The sequence below is a fragment of the Orcinus orca genome, chromosome 3, assembly GCF_937001465.1.
Source record: "Orcinus orca chromosome 3, mOrcOrc1.1, whole genome shotgun sequence".
NCBI classification, from domain to species: domain Eukaryota; kingdom Metazoa; phylum Chordata; class Mammalia; order Artiodactyla; family Delphinidae; genus Orcinus; species Orcinus orca.
The window spans coordinates 26272039-26294240 of NC_064561.1; the positions used below are offsets into that span (position 1 = coordinate 26272039).

Here is a 22202-nt window from a genome sequence, read left to right on the forward strand (position 1 = left end):
AAGATTCCACATGCCGCGGAGCAACTAAGCCCGCGTGCCACAACTACTGAGCCTGTGCTCTAGAGCCCTAGAGCCACAACTACTGAAGTCACATGCCTAGAGACCGTGCTCCGCAACAAGAGAAGCCACCGCAATGAAGAGTAGCCCCCGCTTGCCACAACTAGAGAAAGCCCGCGTGCAGCAATGAAGACCCAACACAGCCAAAAATAAATACATTTTTTTAAATAAAAAAAAATTTAGTCAACTTTATTCAAGGAATGGACGTGAATTTCCATCCTCCTCTTTCTCCCCCTTTTCTCTTCCCTCCTCCAGATCTGGCACTAAGGCTGCAGTGGGGGAGGGGGACCCAAGAGGGGCATCAAGTCCTGGAGGCCAGCCCGAGTGCCTCAAGTGGCAGCCACCCACAGTGTGGGACAGCTCTTGGAGTCCCTTTGTCTCTGCAGGTGTCCCGATGACAGGCCTCCCTCCCCTTGCTCTGTTCGCCCCTTACACGCCGGCCACCTGCAGAAGCTCCGGGAGGCGGGGCTGTGTCTCCATCGGACCTGCTGAGCGACTGGAGCAGACCGGGGGGCGTGGATCAGTCTGGTGGCTGGGGCCAGAGCTCAGGAGCGTGGCTGGATCCTGACACTGGAACTCAAAGGGCAAAAGCTGGCAGCTCTCAGATCTTACAAAAACGGAAAGAGCCGCTTTTTCACAATATAGAGAACCGTAGCAAGAAAGAGGGCGAGTGCAAGGAAAATGAGAAGCTTGTCAGTCAGCTCTCGGCGATTATATTTTGTGATGAGCTTCCGTCCCAACTGGATGGTCCCCGACATGGACTTGAATTCTTCATTTGCATCCAGGATAGTCCGTGAAGAATTAACTGAAACAAAAGAGGGAGGGAGCCTAAGAAACTGTACAACACCGAATCCAAAGACTCTGCTCTGCCAGCTGGGTTCCCAGCAATTAACACTGTGCTCGGAAGCAAGTTCTGAGCCAGGGCAAAGGATGTGAACAGACGCGACGCAGAGGAGCACAGAACAAGGACAGGGCAAGGAGAGGCACCTCCCTGGGTCCCATCCAGCTCAGGGAAGGATGAGGTTTGTTTACATACAGTCACAGGGCCATAACTAGGAGTCCTCCCAACATGGACATAACCAGGGAAAAGGGCAGAGGACGGTTCCTTTCCTCACCACCAATCTCCGCTTTCTGGAGGAGGCAGGCGCTGCTGAGAAGAACCCCCGGCCGCAAAACTAACGCGGGTGCCGTGGACAGGCACTGTGAGGTCTCTGTGGGGGCAGGGCTGGGGGCAGGACTTGCCGCCTGTGAGGTGCACCCGCCAGGACGCCTGGTGGTCAGATCTGCTCTTTGTGGGATCGTGAAGGGGCAGGGATGTCCTGGGTCCTGCCACATGCCCTCACACATGCCTGTCCTGCAGTCCTGGGACACTGGCTGTAGCTTTAAACACGTGACACCTGTGCTCCAGCCCCTGTGTGAAACCTACAAGGAGGCACGTGTCCCTTAAGGCTCGTTGTGCCCACATGTCAAACTAACTGGAGTGTGGGTTCCTGGACCTGACACTTGAGGAAGAAGGTTTCCCTGGCAAGATTCCTCTACAGGGCATCACCAGAACAGCCACAGAATGAAACATGTTGTCGGGTGAGAAGGTGAGGCATGAAGGACAACATGTGAAATGTTTCCATTTCTGTAAGAAAGGGATAGGTAACATTTAGTTTGCTTGTACTCTGCATCCTGGAGGGTCTCAGAAGGCTATGAAAGAAACTGGTAACAGTGCGCCCCTCTGGCAGCAGACCTGGAAGTCAGGGGCAGAGGGAGGTCAGAAGGGAGAGCCGTCTTTCTGTTTCCCTCCTGTACTGTCCAGGGCTGTGCAGCCCGGAATGACGGCCACTAGACACATGTGACACCTGAGTGTGTAAAATGTGTCCAATCCAAATATCCATGTCTCTGTGGGTAAAATACCTACACGATTTCAGAGCTCTAGTGTGGAAAGAAAAAAAAGGAATGTCAAATATCTCAATAATTTTCACTATGAATTACATATTGAAATGGTTAAATATATGATTACAATTAATTTCATATGTTTGTTTTTACTTTTTTTAATGTGTCTAATGAAAAATTTTAAGTGAATGTATGTGGCTCCCATTATGTTTCCATGGGACAGTGTTGGCCTGGAGGTTTTTTCCTTAACCACGTAATTTATATTACCTTTTCACAAAATTACAAGTTAATTAACAAATAAAAGAAATTACCAGAGGAAACAGAGTAGCGTTTTGAAAAACACAGATTAGAGAAGAGCTAAAACCGATCCTTCTCAAACTCTTCCAAAAATTGCAGAGGGAGAAACACTCCCAAATTCATTCTACGAAGCCACCATCACCCTGATACCAAAACCAGAAAAAGATATCACAAAAAAAGAAAATTATAGACCAATATCACTGTTAAACATAGATACAAAACTCCTGAACAAAATACTAGCAAACAGAATCCAACAGCACATTAAAAGGATCATACACCATGATCAAGTGGGATTTATCCCAGGGATGCAAAGATTCTTCAATATACGCAAATCAATCAATGTGATACACCTCACTAACAAATTAAGGAATAAAAACCATATGATCATCTCAAGAGATGCAGAAAAAGCTTTTGACAAAATTCAACACCGATTTATGATAAAAACTCTCCAGAAAATGGGCACAGAGGGAATCTACCTCAACAAAATAAAGGCCATATATGACAAATCCACAGCAAGCATCATACTCAGTGGTGAAAAACTGAAAGCATTTCCTCTAAGATCAGGAAAAAGACAAGGATGTCCACTCTCACCACTCTTATTCAACATAGTTTTGGAAGTCCTAGCCACAGCAACCAGAGAAGAAAAAGAAATAAAAGGAATCCAAATCGGAAAAGGAGAAGTAAAACTGTCGCTGTTTGAAGATGACATGATACGATACATAGAAAATCCTAAAGATGCCACCAGAAAACTACTAGAACTAATCAATGACTTTGGTAAGGTTGCAGGATACAAAATTAATGCACAGAAATCTCTGGCATTCCTATACACCAACAATGAAAAATCAGAAAGAGAAATTAAGTAAACACTCGCATTTACCACTGCAACAAAAAGAATAGAATACCTAGGAATAAACCTGCCTAAGGAGGTGAAAGACTTGTACTCAGAAAACTATAAAACACTGATGAAAGAAATCAAAGATGACATAAACAGATGGAGAAATATACCATGTCCTTGGATTGGAAGAATCAATATTGTGAAAATGACTATACTGCCCAAAGCAATCTACAGATTCAGTGCAATCCCTATCAAACTACCAATGACATTCTTCACAGAATTAGAACAAAAAATTTTACAATTTGTATGGAAACACAAAAGACCCCGAATAGCCAAAGCAATCCTGAGAAAGAAAAATTGAGTTGGAGGAATCAGGCTCCCTGACTTCAAACTATACCACAAAGCTACAGTAATCAAGACAGTATGGTACTGGTACAAAAACAGAAATATAGATCAACAGTACAGGATAGAATGACCAGAGATAAACCCACACACGTATGGGCATGTAATTTATGACAAAGGAGGCAAGAACGTACACTGGAGAAAAGACAGCCTCTTCAATTAAGTGGCGCTGGGGAAACTGGACAGCTACATGTAAAAGAATGAAATTAGAACACTACCTAACACCATACACAAAAATAAACTCCAAATGGATTAAAGACTTAAATGTAAGACCAGACACTATAAAGCTCTTAGAGAAAAACACAGGAAAAACACTCTTTGACATAAACCACAGCAAGATCTTTTTTGACGCACCTCTTAGAGTAACGGAAATAAAAACAAAGATAAACAAATGGGACTTAATTAAACTTCAAAGCTTTTGCACAGCAAAGGAAACCATAAACAAGACAAAAAGACAACATTCAGAATGGGAGAAAATATTTGCAAATGAAACAACAAAGGATTTATCGCCAAAATATACAAACAGCTCATGGGGCTCAATTCAAAAAAACAAACAATCCAGTTAAAAAATGGGCGGAAGACCTAAACAGACATCTCACCAAGGAAAACATACAGATGGCCAAGAGGCATATGAAAAGATGCTCAACATCACTAATTATTAGAGAAATGCAACTCAAAACTACAATGGGGTATCACCTCATGTCGGTCAGAATGGCCATTATCAAAAAATCTAGAAACAATAAATGCTGGAAAGGGGGTTGTGAAAACGGAACCCTCCTGCACTGTTGGTGGGAATGTAAATTGATACAACCACTATGGAAAACAGTATGGAGGTTCCTTAAAAAACTAAAAATAGAACTACCTTATGACCCAGCAATCCCACTACTGGGCATATACCCTGAGAAAACCATAATTCAAAAGGAGACATGTACCACAATGTTCACTGCAGCTCTATTTACAATAGCCAGGACAGGGAAGCTACAGATGTCCATCAACAGATGAATGGATAAAGAAGATGTGGCACATATACACAATGGAATATTACTCAGCCATAAAAAGAAACGAAATTGAGTTATCTGTAGTGAGGTGGATAGAGCTAGAGTCTGTCATATAGAGTGAAGTCAGAAAGAGAAAAACAAATACCGTATGCTAACGCATATATATGGAATCAAAAAAAAAAAACTGGTACTGATGAACCTAGTTGCAGGGCAGGAATAAAGAGGTAAACATACAGAATGGACTTAAGGACATGGGGTGGGAGGGGGAAGCTGGGGTGAAGTGAGAGTAGCGTCGATATATATACACTACCGAATGTAAAATAGTTGGCTGGTGGGAAGCAGCCGCCTAGCACAGAGAGGTCAGCTCACTGATTTGCGGTGACCTGGAGGGGTGGGATAGGGAGGATGGGAGAGAGGCTCAAGAGAGAGGGGATATGGGCACGTGTGTATGCATATGGCTGATTTGCTTTGCTGTGCAACAGAAACTAACACAGTATTGTGAAGCAATTATACTCCAATAAAGATCTATTTAAAAAAAAAAAAACACAGAGAAGGGGTAAAAACAAACACTCATGTAACAAAAATCCCTCTCAGCCCTCTTTCTCCATGCCTGCTGCCATTTTGAAAACCTAAGTAAGAACCTGTTAAGTAAAAACCTAATAGGCCTTTCTTTGTTAAACTTTCTTGACAGAGAATTTTAACCATCACAAAAGTAGACAGAATAATATCATGAAGTGCCATGTGTCAGCACCCATACACATGAACCACCAATTCCCTGGCAGTCCTGTCCCCTCACGACCCCCATTCAATTCCCCCCACCTACAATTTTACAGCAAATACCAGACATCATATCCTTAATGGGCTTTTAAAAAAAAATTGTGGTCCTAAAAGACTTTTTTTTTTTTTTTTAAGAAGATGTTGGGGGTAGGAGTTTATTAATTAATTAATTTATTTTTGCTGTGTTGGGTCTTCGTTTCTGTGCGAGGGTTTTCTCTAGTTGTGGCAAGCAGGGGCCACTCTTCATCGCGGTGCGCGGGCCTCTCACTATCGTGGCCTCTCTTGTTGCGTAGCACAGGCTCCAGACGCGCAGGCTCAGTAGTTGTGGCTCACAGGCCTAGTTGCTCTGCAGCATGTGGGCTCCCACATGTGGGCAGATTCCCAACCACTGTGCCACCAGGGAAGCCCCTAAAAGACTTTTGAATTTGTGAGTCATAAAGAAAGGATTAAGAACTGTATTCTTCGACTTCCCTGGTGGTGTAGTGGTTAGGAATCCTCCTGCCAATGCAGGGGACACGGGTTCAAGCCCTGATCTGGGAAGATCCGACATGCCCTGCAGCAACTAAGCCCATGCACCACAGCTACTGAGCCTGCGCTCTAGAGCCCGTGGGCCACAACTACTGAGCCCAAGAGCCACAACTACTGAAGCCCGTGCGCCTAGAGCCCATGCTCCACAACAAAGAGAAGCCACCGCGACGAGAAGCCCACACATCGGAACGAAGTGTAGCCCCCGCTCGCCGCAACTAGAGAAAGCCTGTGCATCAACGAAGACCCAACACAGCCAAAAATAAATAAGTAAAAAAAAAAAAGAACTGCATTCTTCGTTTTTCAATGGCTATCTCTCCTACAAAATGTACCCCAAGAATGACCCTCAACACCCCAGAAACCATCAGGATCTGTGCAGCCTTCTCACCACTTAAATATATGGTCTGTTTCTGATATACGTGCTGGGTGTGTGTCCTGTCGCTCGCACCAGAGGCAGAAAAGTCCTCGATTCCAAGGCCAGGCCGGCTCCTCCCTGTCACGTTCTCCAAGCCCTCTCCCCAGGCTCAGGCCATGACCCCGGTGCACACTCAGAGGAGGTGACCAGCTGGTTCTGAGCCTAAACCCAGAAAATTTTCAAACACAGGGAGTGACCTTGGGGCTAAGCTGCTTGCTTTCCTTTTGCTTCTGCCTGTTTTGATAGTACACTGAAAAAAAAAAGAGTGGTTCAAAATTACAGATAATTTTTAGGGGTGGTAATGGTATTGTGGTTTTGTTTTGTTTGTTTTTTGTTTCAAGAGTCTCTTATCTTTTAGAGAGACATACTGAAATATTTATATGGATGACGTCTGAGATTTGCTTCAAAGTAATCCAGATGGGAGCATAGTGAGGACAGAGTTGAAACAAGACTGACCAGGAGTAGACAACTGCTGGAGCTGGGTGATGGGTTCCTGGGACTCATGTACCAGGCTCTCTACTTTTGTTTCTGTGTAAAATCTTCCAAAAGTCTTTCAAAGAGTAAACTCTCTTCCTGTTTTCCTACACGGAGGATCCTGGGCAGGGCAGATTCTCTTCTGTGTTATAAGGGAGACATCATGGAAAAGCTGTTGGGGAGACCCAGATGGTCTGCGGAAGCTTCTTCTGTGGCCTCTGACTGCATCTTTTTTTTTTAAATTTTTATTTATTTATTTATTTTTGGCTGTGTTGGGTCTTCGTTTCTGTGTGAGGGCTTTCTCTAGCTGCGGCGAGCGGGGGCCACTCTTCATCACGGTGCGCGGGACTCTCACTGTCGCAGCCTCTCTTGTTGTGGAGCACAGGCTCCAGACGCACAGGCTCAGTAGTTGTGGCTCACGGGCCTAGTTGCTCCGTGGCACGTGGGATCTTCCCAGACCAGGGCTCGAACCCGTGTCCCCTGCATTGGCAGGCAGATTCTCAACCACTGCGCCACCAGGGAAGCCCTGACTGCATCTTTTAAAAGGAGCTCACAGGACTTCCCTGGCGGTCCAGTGATTAGGACTCTTTGCTTCCACTGCAGGGGGCACGGGTTCGATCTCTGGTCGGGGAATTAGGATCCCGCATGTCGCACGGTGCAGCCCAAAAATAAAGAAATAAAAGGAGCTCACAGTAAAAATAACATTGGGGAGTACAACTGTAAGCTGATGAAATGCTAGCAGACTAGCTGCCAGCCAATAACTGATCATCTCTCTGCCTGGCCAGGGGGTCCCCAGAGCCCTAGATGAGAAACAGACTCCCAGGCCCCTCCTCCAGCCTTGCTGCACCCACTCTCCAGGAGACAGCCCCTGGGAGTGCTTCTGCACATTTTGATGGGGTTGTGTGCATCTTGTAGTACAACTATAAAAACCGAAAAGGGAAATGAGAGCGGCGTATCCCACTCTGGGTAAGACCAGGCTGTCAAAGAAGTGAGAAGCCACACAGATCAGTAAGCTTGGGGGCGGGTGGGGGCAGAGGTGGAGGAGCCCGGGGGCAAGGGAGCCCGTATCTCTGGGAGCAGCTTCCCACTGCAGGCCCGGCTTTACCCAGCGTCTGCATGGCTTCCTCGCTCTGCTGGACCTGCTGGGACATCATCCTGCTGATCCCCATGAGGCTCTCTGTGATAGCACTGGACGTCTGGGCCAGGCTCTCTTTGGCGGTTTTCCTAGAAGTCCAGAGTGGGAGGAGGAATGTCAACAAAAGCCCGGCTGCAGGAAAGCCCCAGATTCAAATGAGATCCCATTTTTTAATCTATCGAATTAGTACATATTTTTAAATGATTATAGTCAGCGGTGACAAAGGCGTGCAGAGAGCATGCTCTTGAAGACTGCTGATTAGGAACGTAAACTGGTGCTACCTTCTGAAAGCCATCTGGCGATATGTATTAGGAGCCTTAGAAATGTTCACACCTTTGAACCAATAATCTCATCTGGGAATCTCTCCAAAGGAAACATCCAGAATGTGGACAAAGCCTTATGTACTGACATGTGCCCTGGTGTGTTATTTATAATACTGACAAACTAGAAATATAAACACACACAAACAGGGGATTAGTTAATATAAGGGAATACTATGTACTATTAACATTTTGTTTAAAGAGCTTTTTAAAAAAAATGTAAGTCTGTGCAACGATACTAAGTGAAGGGGAGTAGGAGACTAAATTTTATGCATGGTATGATATTGACTTTATAAAAAATATGGAAGAAAAAATAATGAAAGGAGGCAATATATCAAAATGTTTCTGAGTAGTACAATTATGACTTACTTTCAGTTTGTTACTCATATTTTTATTTTACTAATTTACTACAAATAAGAATATATTTCTTTCATACTTAAAAAAATATTACTTATAAAATTAAATACTAATTTTATGCTGAAAACAAGAAGGGGTTCCCCACAGTGGGTTTTGCACCTTGCCGACTGCTCTTTATTCTGTCACCAGAACCCAGAAAGACAAAAAGACAGGTACCTTTGCCTGAAGAGGTCTCCTCCCTGGAGAAGTTCTGCTTTCTCTAGGTTGTCAATAGCAATTTTGCAAGTGAGATTTGCCTTCCTCCATGAGGTCTGATTGCTGGAATTAGAAGGGTCATGTGTGAGTTTCTGTTGATGCCACCAGGCTGTCAGTTCAAGTCACAGCAGGTCTTCCTTCCAGCCAGGGAGTAAGGAAGGCCATCCGAGTTTGGCCCAGGGTCCATCCCCAACCCCCCCACCACTTCCTCCACTTGGTTGCCCCAGCAGCTGCTCCAGCTCAGGCCCCAGCACCTCTTGTCTGGATCCTGGAGGCTGTCTCTGAGTTGTTTTCCTACTGCCCATTAACTGTCCCTCTCCCCCCAGGACAGCCACAGGGAGCAACCTGGCCATAGCATGCCTCTGTTTACAGCCCACAATGGCTCCAGACTTCAGGGTAACATCCAAACTTCCCAGCGGGGCACACGAGGCCCGTTCAAAGTTATCTCTTACACATTACTGCCTTGCCTTGTGTGCGGCTTGGTTCTGTTCCTCGAGAACCATGACTCGCTCATCTTTGTATAACCAGTACCCAGAACAACAGTTATTGGCCCATTAGCTGCTCAATCAATATGTGTAATAGGAAGTAGAAAAATCATTATAAGACAGTCTTCTTCAGTATTGCTTCAAGATTTGCTGTTCTTTGCATACCACAGACCAATCAAGGACAACACAAACACACTGTATTAGAAGAGTCCAGTCTGACATGATTTATTTACATTTTTTACCTGATTTCCTTGCGAGAAACAACTCAAATTTGGTGAACAGTTCCCTGGAGTTCGAGTGGGGTCTTTTTTTATTTAATATTTTATTGAAGTTGATATATAATGTTGATATAGTTGATATAAAATGTGTTAATTTCTGCTGAATAGCAAAGTGACTCAGTTATACATATATATTTTTTTCATATTCTTTTCCATTATGGTTTATCACAGGATATTGAATATAGTCCACTGTGCTATACAGTAGGCCCTTGTTGTTTATCCATCTTATACATACTAGTTTGCATCTACTAATCCCAAACTCCCAGTCCTTCCCTCCCCTACTCCCCCTTGGCAACCACAAGTCTGTTCTCTCTGTCTGTCTGTCTATCTGTTTCATAGATACATTCATTTGTGTCATATTTTAGATTCCACTTATAAGTGATATCATATGGTATTTGTCCTTCTCTTTCTGACTTACTTTGCTTAGTAAGATAATCTCTAGGTTTGTTGCAAATGGCATTATTTCATTCTTTTTTATGGCTGAGTAATATTCCATTGTATATATGTACCACATCTTCTTTATCCATTCATCTATCGATGGACATTTAGGTTGTTTCCATGTCTTGGCTATTGTGAATAGTGCTGCTATGAACATAGGGACGCATGTATCTGTTTGAATTATAGTTTTCTCTGGGTATATGCCCAGAAGTGGGATTGCTGGATCATATGGTAAGTCTATTTTTAGTTTTCTGAGGAACCTCCATACTGTTTTCCATAGTGGCTGTACCAGTTTACATTAGAGTGAGGTCTTTGTTTGATGGACTATAAAAAAGTTAACTGGGCTCCTCAGAGAATCAAACTCATGCACTAGAACTCTTACGCAGCTGGCTCAAATCAATTGTGCTAACCCCCGGAATATTTAAAGAGGCAAATGAGAGTACACGAACTGATAGGGTGGTTTTGAATAGCACCTCTATGTTGAAAGTGTTCAAATGAGCTCTCTGATGCCTGACCAGCATCTGCTATGCCGTCTCACATCTGATACTTTAAAAGAATCAATTACATTTTCAACTGTTTATAAGGGAGTTCTGCTGGGCCCTGCAATGCAGAGATAAATGAACAACAGTCCTTGCCCTCAGGGACTCACATTTACTGGGGAGAAAGACAAGCAAAAATATTTACTGTATAGTGTGACAAGCACGATAACCCAGGTAAGCACAAGTACTGTTTCAACACAAAATCGCCAAAGTATTAATTTACTGCTTTCTCTCCTCTACCCTGGAATTGCACATCCTGAATGGCCACTCGCAACTTTAAACCCATGCTGAGGTGGTTTTGCTGGTGTAACTTGCTAGATTTTACACAAGGGTCCTCTTTACTCAATGTTTATAATCTGAGTCCCCATGGTGGCCTAGGGAAAGGAAAGCCATCATGACACAAAGTCTCACTGGTCCCCACTCACACATCCCTCCCTCCGCACAGGAGCCTCTACCACGCCCATGTCTTTGTCAGTCCCTATCCTCCTGACGGCTGGGCGTTATAAACAGAGCTGCTGTCAGCAAGGATGATGCTGGAGAATTACTCAAATCAGAAGCAAAGCCATAGACAAATACAGATGTGACAGTTAGTCCAATTAACAAGGATGAAGAGAAAACCTATAAGGATGGTGACATTGATAGGGACTTCAAAAGAGAAGGATATGGCTACCAGGGGCTTGGAAAAGTTGATGGGGCCCTCAAATATTTTTGCAATAACAATCCTCTTTTTGATTGTGGTGCAAACATCAAATGTGAAGGGTCAGGTACAGTTTCATGCTATCAGACAATTTTGTTGGATAAGTCCCCCAATTTCAATACCAAGAAATAGCACATACCTTCAGTTATATAATCAAGGATTAGCATATAGCTGCAATGAAAACCTCAATTTTATTTAACATAAGCTTATTTACATTTTTTTTTCATTTTTTAAGATAAAGTCCCATTCAAAACTTTCTACATTTTGGTCCGTCTTAAGTAGGTTCACTTTCAATGGACTTTTTAAGATATCAATTCTCTTTAGATTAAAAAGGACCTTGTATTACTGGGACTTCCCTGGTGGTCCAGTGGTTAAGACTCCCTGCTCCCAATGCAGGGGAACCGGGCTCAATCCCCTGGTCAGGGAACTAGAGCTCACCTGCCACAACTAAAGATCCTGCATGCACCAACAAAGATCCCGCGTGCTGCAACTAAGACCCGGTGCAGCCAAATAAATAAATATTAAAAAAAAAAAAAAAAAAGGACCTTGTATTACAAAAGCAACCATTTTTTTTGCTTTTTTAGAAATATAAAATACAGTATAATGTTAAATATGCTTTTGTAAACTACGCACAGTCTCACTTACCCAACAGCCCCTGCTTGCCCCCCAGCTTTGAGAATTACATCCGGTCTGTGTATAAATGGCACAATTGAGTCATTAAGCTAGGTTTATTAGGCAAACCCTGGCACAAGCCTCACAGGCAGCAAGCAACCCAGCCAAGGCCACTAGCAGGAGGCCAGGATCTACCTACCTGAGCATCTGCTTTTTGTGATTCTCCACTTCCTGGAGCAGAACTTGCTTCTCCGACTCTTTGTCTTGTTCTTTAGCCGACTGCTCAAGCTCCTGTGGGGGGAAAACAGCTCTAAATTAAAATGACTTTAAAAGCTAATACAAAACTGGAGAGCACTTCTATTATGCAACAGCACTTGAAAACCCTCCTAGGGACTTCCCTGGTGGTCCAGTGGTTAAGAATCTGCCTTCCAGGGCTTCCCTGGTGGCGCAGTGGTTGAGAGTCCACCTGCCGATGCAGGGGACAAGGGTTCGTGCCCGGGTCCGGGAAGATCCCACATGCCGTGGAGCGGCTTGGCCCGTGTGCCATGGCCGCTGAGCCTGAGCGTCTGGAGCCTGTGCTCCGCAACGGGTGAGGCCACAACAGTGAGAGGCCCGCACACCGTAAAAAAAAAAAAAAAGAATCTGCCTTCCAATGCAGGGGACGCGGGTTTGATCCCTGGTCGGGGAACTAAGATCCCACATGCCACGGGGCAACTAAGCCCGCATGCTCTAGAGCCCGCGCGACACAACTAGAGAGCCCATGTGCTGCAACTACTGAGCCCATGCCCCACAACTAGAGAGAAGCCCACATGCCTCAACTACTAAGCCCGCAAACTCTGGAGCCTGCGGACCGCAATGAAGGGCCCACGTGCTGCAACGAGAGATCCCACATGCCACAACTAAGACCTGATGCAGCCAAATAAATAAATATTAGAAAAAAGAAAACCCTCCTAGAACGGAAGACTTAGGAATGCCAGTTCACATACAATAAACATCCTTTTACATAGATAGCTCAGTCTGCAGGAAGTAAGGAGCATCCCCAGGACCACAAAACAAGAAGGGAACTAAGAGCCAGAGCGGTCTTCCTGTGAGGGATGTGAGGCTGCCCTGGAGCAGGAGATACGCTTCTCTAATCTAGGGCATGCCTGAAAAGAAAAGGAAAAAAATACAACTATATAGGAGCCTACTGATTCCACTCTGAAATATGATGGAAATACCACTACTGTTGCTTCATGCTTACTCTCAATCTCTGTACATATTTCATTTTAGACTGGCGGCAAAGAGGGTTTTAAAGTCCATGTGGGGGGACTTCCCTGGTGGCACAGCGGTTAAGACTCCACGCTCCCAATGCAGGGGGCCCAGGTTCAATCTCTGGCCAGGGAACTAGACCCTACACGCGTGCCACAACTAAGAGTTCACATGCCACAACTAAGGAGCCGGCGAGCAGCAACTAAGGAACCCACCTGCCACAACTAAAGAGCCCACCTGCTGCAGCGAAGACGCAGCACAACCAAATAAATAAATATTTTTAAAAAAACAGAAAAAAGTAAAGTCCATGTGGGGACAGAAAATGAAGCCTTGGCCATTTGAAGCCAGGAATTGGAATGGAGAACACCACAAAGCCAGGACCACAAAGGGATACACCCTCAGTGAAAAGGTGAACTAGGAAAATGTCTGTCAACCAGCACAGAGAAAATGTGGAAGCTTGTCCTTTTTTGCTGTGGGGTCTGGCTAGAGGGATACAAAATATCTTCCCTGAGAATATATAACCATGGAGCTACCCTCACACTGATCTAGGATTCAAATTCATACTCCCTGAGTGGTTTCAGAAACTCCACGAGGAGAAATGAACATAAAAGTGCTCCCAGACTTGTGCTAATCCTAGGAGACCGGGCAAAAGCAAATGCAAAAACCTTTGAAGAGACTTGCCTTCAACTCAGGCCACACAAAAGTCCCACCAGGAAGGGCTTCTGAAGAGGAGTACTCAGAGCCCAAAATAACCAAACACCAGGACCCAACCGTCCACCACAGTGAGGGACAGCAGACCTAACAACCAGCTGTCTGAGACCCCCAAGAACTTCAGATGATGGCACTATCAGACAGACTATAATTAAAGATGTCAATATACCTTGAGTCTCATGTCATTTTTTTTTTTTTTTTTTTTTGCGGTACGCGGGCCTCTCACTGCTGTGGCCCCTCCCGCTGCGGAGCGCAGGCCCTGGACGCGCAGGCTCAGCGGCCATGGCTCATGGGCCCAGCCGCTCTGCGGCATGTGGGATCCTCCTGGACCGGGGCTCAAACCTGCGTCCCCTGCATCGGCAGGCGGACTCTCAACCACTGTGCCACCAGGGGAGCCCTCATGTCATTATTTTTTTAACTGAAGTATAGTTGATTTACAATATTGTGTTAGTTTCAGGTATATAGCAAAGTGATTCAGATATATATATATATATATATTCCAATTCTTTTCCATTATAGGTTATTATAAGATTTGAATATAGTTCCCTGTGCTGTACAGTAAATCCTTGTTGTTTAACTATTTTCTATATAGTGCTGTGTATCTGTTAATCCCAAACTCCTAATTTAGCCCTCCACCACCCTTTCCCCTTTGTTAACCATGAGTTTGTTTTCTATGTCTGTGAGTCTATTTCTGTTTTTGTAAATAATTTCATTTGTATTATTCTTTAGATTCCACGTTTAAGTGATATCATATGATATTTGTCCGTCCCTGTCTGGTCATGTCATACTTTTGGCTGTCAAATTAAAACAAGTTCCAGTTTTAATCAAGCTATTGATGCAAAAACATAAACTATTAGCTCATTTATATACTAATTTATTTATTTATATGCTTGTTTATACACTAATAAATGTTTGGAGATGCAGATTAAAACTGGGATGGAGTCAATATTCATTGACCATGTGCAAAATTATTAGGGCCTTACTAGGTGCCAGGGGTAGACTGGTGCTTGAAGAGCTGATGATCGGGAGGGAGGGACATAACAAATGTGTAAATGTACTGAGGTTATCTTACTTAGTGAAGGACATAAACACTGGGTGAGCACACAGAAACTTAAACAGAAAGAACAAGGAAATACTTATACTTAAGGTGGTGAGTGTGGTTGGAGAGCTGAAGTCATATGAGTTGAAAAAAGGTCTTTCATGGAATAAATTTGCTTTAAAAAGCAAAAAAACAGTCCAAATAAATGCCCTTTGACAGAGAACAGGCCAAAAATAAATTATGGCTATAAAAAAAGAATGAGGAAGCTTCCCAATACTGACATGGAAAGATTTCCAATACATATTCAGTTTAAAAATGGTATTAAAATACCATTTTTAATATGCTACCTTTTAGATGAGAAATGGGAAAGAAGTAAGAAAACATTTGTCTTTTTGAGTACCTGAGTAGAGAAACTATGGAAAGATACATAAGTAACATATAAGAGTGGTTACCTATTTGGAGGAGGGGAACAGAGAACAAATAAGGAGGCACACCTAAGATTTTCACTGCACTTTTTCCTGCCTGCCAATATTTACACACATATACGCATATATAAAAAAATGTGAAAGTAACAGGCTTTCTAAATTAAAAAATTAAAATGATTAAATCAGCACTAGAGATGGAGGTGGAAAGAGATCAGCCAGGTTCAGTGACATTGCTGAAATCTTCAAGTGAACTCCTTTGACAAAAACTGCATATTGCCAAAATTGCCCTTGAAAATCCCTTAGGAAGCAACGCACAGGACACAGACATCCTGTTTTTCAGGGTCCAAACTGCCAGTTTTTCTATCATCTTTGGAACAGACTGTCTTCTTCTGGTAAGCAAAAACAGGGTTATTGGCTGGCATTTGGGGCCATGTCATACAGAGAGCACAAGTCTTTAAATCCAAGAACCATATGCAGCGAGACCAGGTGCCCCAAGACCCAGACAGGAATGGCCAGCTCCATGCCACCCATCTTACCCTCACTCAGGGCACAGCACAGAAACACCTATGCTATTCAGACTGCTACTTTTCTCATTCTATTGTTTTTGGAGACAGCACATATACCCTAGTCGAATTCAGGACTGTTACATATGCATATGATGTGATTGGAGACTACAGAAACAGAGAGGAAGAGGCTGGGCAAAGTGACAGCACAGAAAAAAAAAACCAGGGGACACTGGTAATGGATTGAGGTGGATGGGTTGGAGTGGTAGAGAAAAGAAAGTAATGCAAGTGACCTCAGAGTTTTCAAGTTGAAAAATTCCCAGGACAATGGTGTCCCTACTCTCTACCTGTAACATAGCTGGCAGTGCTGTGCATTCAGAAGTCCCTCATCTTTACCTGGATAGCAGGTTAGTACAGTTACCTCCACTGTCTAAACGTTTACTACTCCCATCTGAACATTTACTGAAGGACCTGGACAGCTCTCGAGCAGAGGTTAGTCCCAGTTCCAAGCCCCGTTCATCGTTACCCAGTTTCAGCATCCCAGCTCTGCAGACACTCACCTGTATTCTGTGCCGCAACTGTTGAAACTTCTCTTTCACTTTAGTATTCAGTTCGGTAAGTGCACTTAATGGCCCTGAACAATCTCCAATATCCTAGGAGACATTGAAGAGATGAAGAGGTCTTTCTCAAGACAATGCAATGAAATGACACCAGCTGTACAGTGAGAGAGCTGGCTTACAGCACAACTAAGTTTGGCCTACTGACTGTAATTCATCCTGATCTTTGCTGTTTACCTCTGCAACACAAGCAAAAACATTATAATTTACATTTTCTCATCCCTCTTTAGGTTAATTCTGAGCAAGCAACATAAAGGCATAGATAGAAACAAAATTGTCTTGACTTCTTAGTTCCTGAAGCTTAACAAAACGCCACCCAGCCACTATGAAAGACTTAAAGCAGCTTATACATCTGACAAGAATAAACATCCGAAAGAGATACTATAACTTTAGATCTTTCCAACTTGAAAATCAGGATGCTAAATTCCTGGCATCACATGACAAGATTAACTTCTCAATCTAATTTTACAAACCATCTATTATAAAATCACACTGTTTATAGACATGTTTGAAGGTAGATTTAGAATTTGTTTCTGGATATTCAAAATTACCGGGGCCAGGTTTTTTGTTTTTGTTTTTTTGGGTTTTTTTGCAAAAGGGCGGAGCTGGTTTTATCCAACAGTCTCATTACAAAAATAACCAAAATGTGTGCAGCAGCGGAATTAGGAAGGACCCTGCCTGACTTCTGCAAGAGTGGGCACCCCCTTTTCCCCACAGCCCTGCAGGGGCAGTCAGCTAGCGCAGAGAGCCTCAGGGCAAGGTAGCGGGCAGAGCTCTGCATGGGGGCCTGGCCTTGGCTAGTACTGTCCACTCTGAGCACTTCCATCCTCCCCGCCATTGTAAACACCATGCTCAGGTCAGGTCTCCCAATGCTGGGCATCAACCCTGCCCCGCTGTTAGGTCAACAGGACAAACTATCCTGGAAACTTCCTTCCATCCAGCCAGCCAGGAAGGTAGCAAATAAGGGGTGATGACTCGAGGAAGGATGGGCCACCCCAGCATGGTTGGGGGCACTACTTTCCCCCAACACTCCTAGGTGGGCTGTTCCTGGGCTGAAACAGTTCCCAAAGAGGCCACGGCGGCTCCCCAAGGCTGAAGGGAGTTGAGGCTGTGGTGGGCCCAGAGGGGAGCACTGGATTTCATTCCTAAGACCCTAGAGGCCCGGGGAGGGGAGCTCTGGGAGGCTCAGGTGTGCTCCATGGGGCCGGGGCCACCGGCGTGGGAGTGGGCAGGGGCTGCAGCCTGCAGGGGGCCAGAACTGGGCTCTGGGGACGCCGGCAGAGGACCTGAGAGGCCGTCAGGAGTCTGTGTTGAGGTCCAGCCTCCAGTAAGCTTCACACAGAGGCAGACCATTAGCTTCGCAAAGACTTGAGCTAGACGAGTAATACTCCTCCTCCAGCTCGTAGAGGTCTATGGAGACCTCATCCCAGGGCCAGGTTTTAAAGCAGGCCCTAGAGCCAGATTATGTGGATTCAAATTCTGGTTGTAGCAGTTTATTAGCTGTGTAACCTTGAAAGTTAGAGTCCTCTGTGCCTCAGTTTCCTCATCACAACATACCCACTTCACAGACCAGGTACCTATGTAAAGGGCTTAGCAGAGGAGCTGGAACACAGTAAGAGTATGCTAAATCTAGCTATCATCAATTGCTCTCATCATGAGAATGCAAATGTTGGAAAGTGCAAAAGGGCGCTTAAGCAATTTAGATTATGTGAAAAGGCAATTTCATTTGTTCTGAATCTTAAATTTATTTTTCTAGAATTGACCCAGATGTTTTGTAGTTTACACATGGGAAATGTGAAGTTCAAGAAGTTTAAATGTTTGCATCAAGTTGCCTCACTTGTTCTCTGGATTACTCGTTAAATCACAGTCCTTGCAACATATAATAAGCTATTAATTTGGTTTATTTTGCATCTGATTTCCGTGGGTAGCCTTACTTTCCTTCACCTTTTACGACAGCTAGTTGCAAACTCTGAGTCTACATCGAATGTTTAGTAACATTTGTTGGAAATGGAAACGATCTGCCTAAAAGGAAGGTTTTAAACTTTTGGTTTCTTTTTGCTAAACTCAAGGAACCATTTCTACATTCCTAACTCTTGCCTATGCCAATTGGTTTACTGCAATACTACCTTCTACCCTTAAAATTGGCTTAAGGCAAAGGACCTCAATTACCCCATCTGTTAAAGGAAAGAGTAGACTCTTAAGTCTTTTCTACAGACTGACTTTCCCTGTCCGGATCCCAGTTTTGCCAGTATCTGCTTTCTGATCCAGGCAGATTCGATTTCCTCATTTACAACAATCTCAACTACGGTCCAGGTGACGTTCGTTTCACGTAACGAACGGTGCCTCCCATGCCAGGTGGCCTTTGGTGCCACGGGGCATCGGACCCAGGGAGCTGGCCAGCAGGGGGCGAGGCTAATGGCTTCCAGGACGCTACCAAAGGATGGAGAGGACGGTGCCAGAAGGCGGGGCCAAGCAGGATGACAGGTAAGCTTTGAGGCTGTCGTGGGGGCGAGGCGACGGCCAGAGGTGTGTAGGGGAGGGGCCACAAAGGGGAAGGCTGGTCGGGGCTGAGGTGGAGGGGGCGTCCCGGAAAAGGGCGAGCCAACGGCAGCCAGATGGAGTATCAAGGCCAACGGTCAAGGGGACGAAGGGGACGGGACCAAGGGGGAAAAGCTCGGGAGTGAGACCGCCGAGCTCACAGAAGGCCAGTGGAGCTTGGGTTTAGGGCTACTGGACCCCGGCGGGGGTCCCGGGCATTAGTACCTGGATAAGCGCCTTCACCTCCAGGTCGAATTTGACAATCTCTTGGTTACAGATCCTGACGTGCACGTCTTGGGGAAACGCCATGTTGGGAAAGCCGGCTACGGGCTGCCGCGGTGCCCAAATTCCAACGCGTTTTCGCAGCGGCTTCCTTCTTCCCCGTCGGGTTTTGCGGCAGCGCCCCCTAGAGACCGGCCTGCGGCGAGCGAGGGTGGTAGCGCCGAGTCGTGTGGACTTTCCCTGACTCGTGGGAAAAATCAGTCGGCCCCTTGGTGTGAACCTAGTAAGACGGAGAGAAAGAGAGGAGAGAATAATCAGCAACGCTTTAACAGGGGCCTCTCCCCATCTTCCGCCCATCAGTCATTCTAATGACTGCATATTTTTTGCATAGAGGGGGGAAAAAAACTGGAGGAAAAGTATCAATTGGGATGTCTCTGGAAGGTGGAATTAACAGTTTTTTATATTTCTTTAAACTTTCTTGTATTTTTCATATTTTCTACAGTGAATATAAATTGTGGAGTGAAAGAAAAAAATGACAAATGTTATCATTACTTTTTTAAATGTACGGAATTCAAAGCAGTTTGCTAGGGTACTTCCTGTCAGTCCAGCCCACGGTCCAAGGGATCTTCCTAAAACGCACAACTGATCAAGTCACATTCCAGCTTACACCCCTTCACTGGCTCTTGGTGGTTGCCTTTTGTGTACAATTGGATTTAATAAATTTACCTCGCTGGAGTAGTTTCGATGGAAATAATTAAGAACAGACCCTCAACAGATGGAGGCTCTTTCATTGTATTTTTATTAACTAGTCCAAGTTTCTTAGCTGGACCTCAAGGGCATCAGGTACCCCACACAGCCCTGTCTCCTTCCTGGATTCTTCAAGCTCTTTTTGGATCTGTAGCCTTGGAGGGAACACCCTCCCTTAAGGTGTTCATCACCCCACTGCACCTAATAAACAGGCTGTATATTGCAGGCTTGGGCATCTGCCCTGGCTTGAATCCTGCTCGACAACCCACTTCACATCTCTGTGCTTCAGAGGCTAAATGCTGGTGATCACAGCATTGACTGAAAGATTAAAAGAGGTAATACATAAAAAGCACCAAGCACAATGTAGTAATTTGGTACATCGTAAGAATGCAATGCACATGACTGCTATTATTATATTACTGACATTTGTGGAGCACTTCCCTTGTGCCAGGTACTTTGTACTAAGTGCTTTATATGTATCATTCTAACTTAACTCTCACAACAACCCTGTGAGGTAGAGTTATCCACTTTTTACAGATGAGGAAACAGGCACAGAGAGATAATGAGTTGCCCAGAGCAAATGGAATTGCTAGGTCAAAGGATATATGCATTTTAAAATTCTGATACATGCTACCGAATTGCTCTTTATAGAAGTTATATCAATTTACACTCCCACCAGCAATGTGGTACAAATGCCTGCTTTCTCACGGCCTCGTACACACGGTGTGTTAACAAACACTGGGATTTTTGCCAATCTGATTAAGTGAAAAATGCCATCTTTCAATTTTCATTTCTCTTATCATGAATGGAGAACTACTTGTATTTATTTTACTATCTGCTCATTTTTCTATTAGGTTGTCAGTCTTTTTCATATCAGCTCCCAGAGTTCTTTAGATAGTAGGAGGATTTGCCCTTAGAAATGAGCTTTGTCTCTTAGTCTACAGAATTTTGACTTGGCTTTTATGGTGTTTTGGGCCTTAAAAAAGTTTTATTTGAAATTTTATTTTTACATTTAGATCTTTACCCATTTTGAAATATGTGTTGGCTTATGGTGGGAGATACAGAGCCAAGTTTACTTTCTCCAGAGGGTTACCCAGTTGTTCCAACACTATTTTCTGAACAATCCATCCTTTTCTCACTGGTTTCAGATGCCACACTTACCATATAAATTAAATATAAATAATATATAAATTAATAACATTAATATTATTTATAATATATAAATTAAATATAAATACATCTGAATCTATTTCTATACTTTCCATTCTATTCTGTTGGCCTATTCATTCATTCACCAAAATGATACTGTTTTAATATTAGTTTTATGTGTTTTAATATCTGTTAGGATCGAACACCCCACTTTTTTCCCCATGTGAACTTTAGTTTTTTGAAATCGTATTGGTATGTCTTATCGGGATGGCACTGAATTGTTCATTTAAGTTAGGAGGACTGACAGGTTTATGCCGTTGACTGTTCCTATTCAAGAACTTGGTCTATCTTTCCACTTGTTCAAGTCGTCTTCTGTATCCTTCATAGTATTTTAATGTTTTCTTCAGAGTTTGTACATTTTCTTTTAAGCTCATTCCTGGAGACATTTTAAGATTAAAACCTTTTAAAGAAACTGAGGTTGACATTCTTCAGGTCAAACGTTTTGGATCCTCAAGTAGAAGCTCCCTGTTCAGGACACTGAAGAAACCCAAACTCTGCGCGCAGTAGATAGGCCCACGTGACCTTGAGCCCCTTTCCCATCATGCTACTTGGTGGAAAGTCCTCTGCAACCAACAGTCACCAATTGCATTTCCATGAGGCAATTAGAGAAAACATAGCTCCTCTTTTCTCCACCCTCCAACATACTCCATTCTAACAAAAAAGACTCAATTCTAAGGCCTTCAGCTAGAGGCCATCTTTGAGGGATAGATATACAATTTGGTGACCCGCACTCCCCATCACTGACTACTGCCAATGCTGTTTTGCTTCCGTCACCTTTACCTACTGATCCTGAGACTAGCTTTTGTTTACTGCATCTACTAGGTTCTGGCTTTAGTTCTTTCTGGTTTGCAGACCCTAAGCCCATTATCTCCCTCCTACACAGACATCCATCCAAATATTGCCAGTGACTTGGCCAGGTCCCTTACAGAGGGGTACGGATTGTCTCTGAATGCTGCAAGCAGATTGCCATTTGAATTGGAGTTCTGTATCACCTAAGCTGGGTCTGGGGTGAGTCCCTGCATCTGGTTCTAGTCTCTTTTGTAAAATGGACACGATCACCCACCTTACTGGGCCACAGAGAGCAGCAGGTGAGTTCCCTGATAGGAAAGCACCTAGCAGGGGCTTAATGAATGCCACCCTAGCCTTCTAGGACTTTCTAATGCCTT

General features: G+C 44.1%; 2 protein-coding genes across 2 annotated transcripts in view; both read right to left on the reverse strand.

Annotated features, from left to right (window-relative positions):
- Positions 1 to 215: 215 nt before the first annotated feature.
- Positions 216 to 19216, reverse strand: BNIP1 (BCL2 interacting protein 1). Its single transcript, XM_004272009.4, has 6 exons — positions 19084 to 19216; positions 16264 to 16356; positions 11977 to 12068; positions 8690 to 8791; positions 7767 to 7885; positions 216 to 862 (listed from the first exon to the last, which is right to left on the reverse strand). The coding sequence occupies exons 1-6, from the start codon at positions 19165 to 19167 to the stop codon at positions 666 to 668; spliced, it is 687 nt and encodes a 228-aa protein (XP_004272057.1). The 5' UTR covers positions 19168 to 19216; the 3' UTR covers positions 216 to 665.
- Positions 19217 to 19240: 24 nt separating this feature from the next.
- The window catches only part of CREBRF (CREB3 regulatory factor), a 67204-nt gene continuing 64242 nt past the window's right edge, over positions 19241 to 22202 (reverse strand). The window contains exon 10 of the mRNA XM_033432085.2: positions 19241 to 19360. The gene's annotated coding sequence lies outside the window, so the exon portion shown is untranslated. The remainder of the gene's footprint in view (positions 19361 to 22202) is intronic.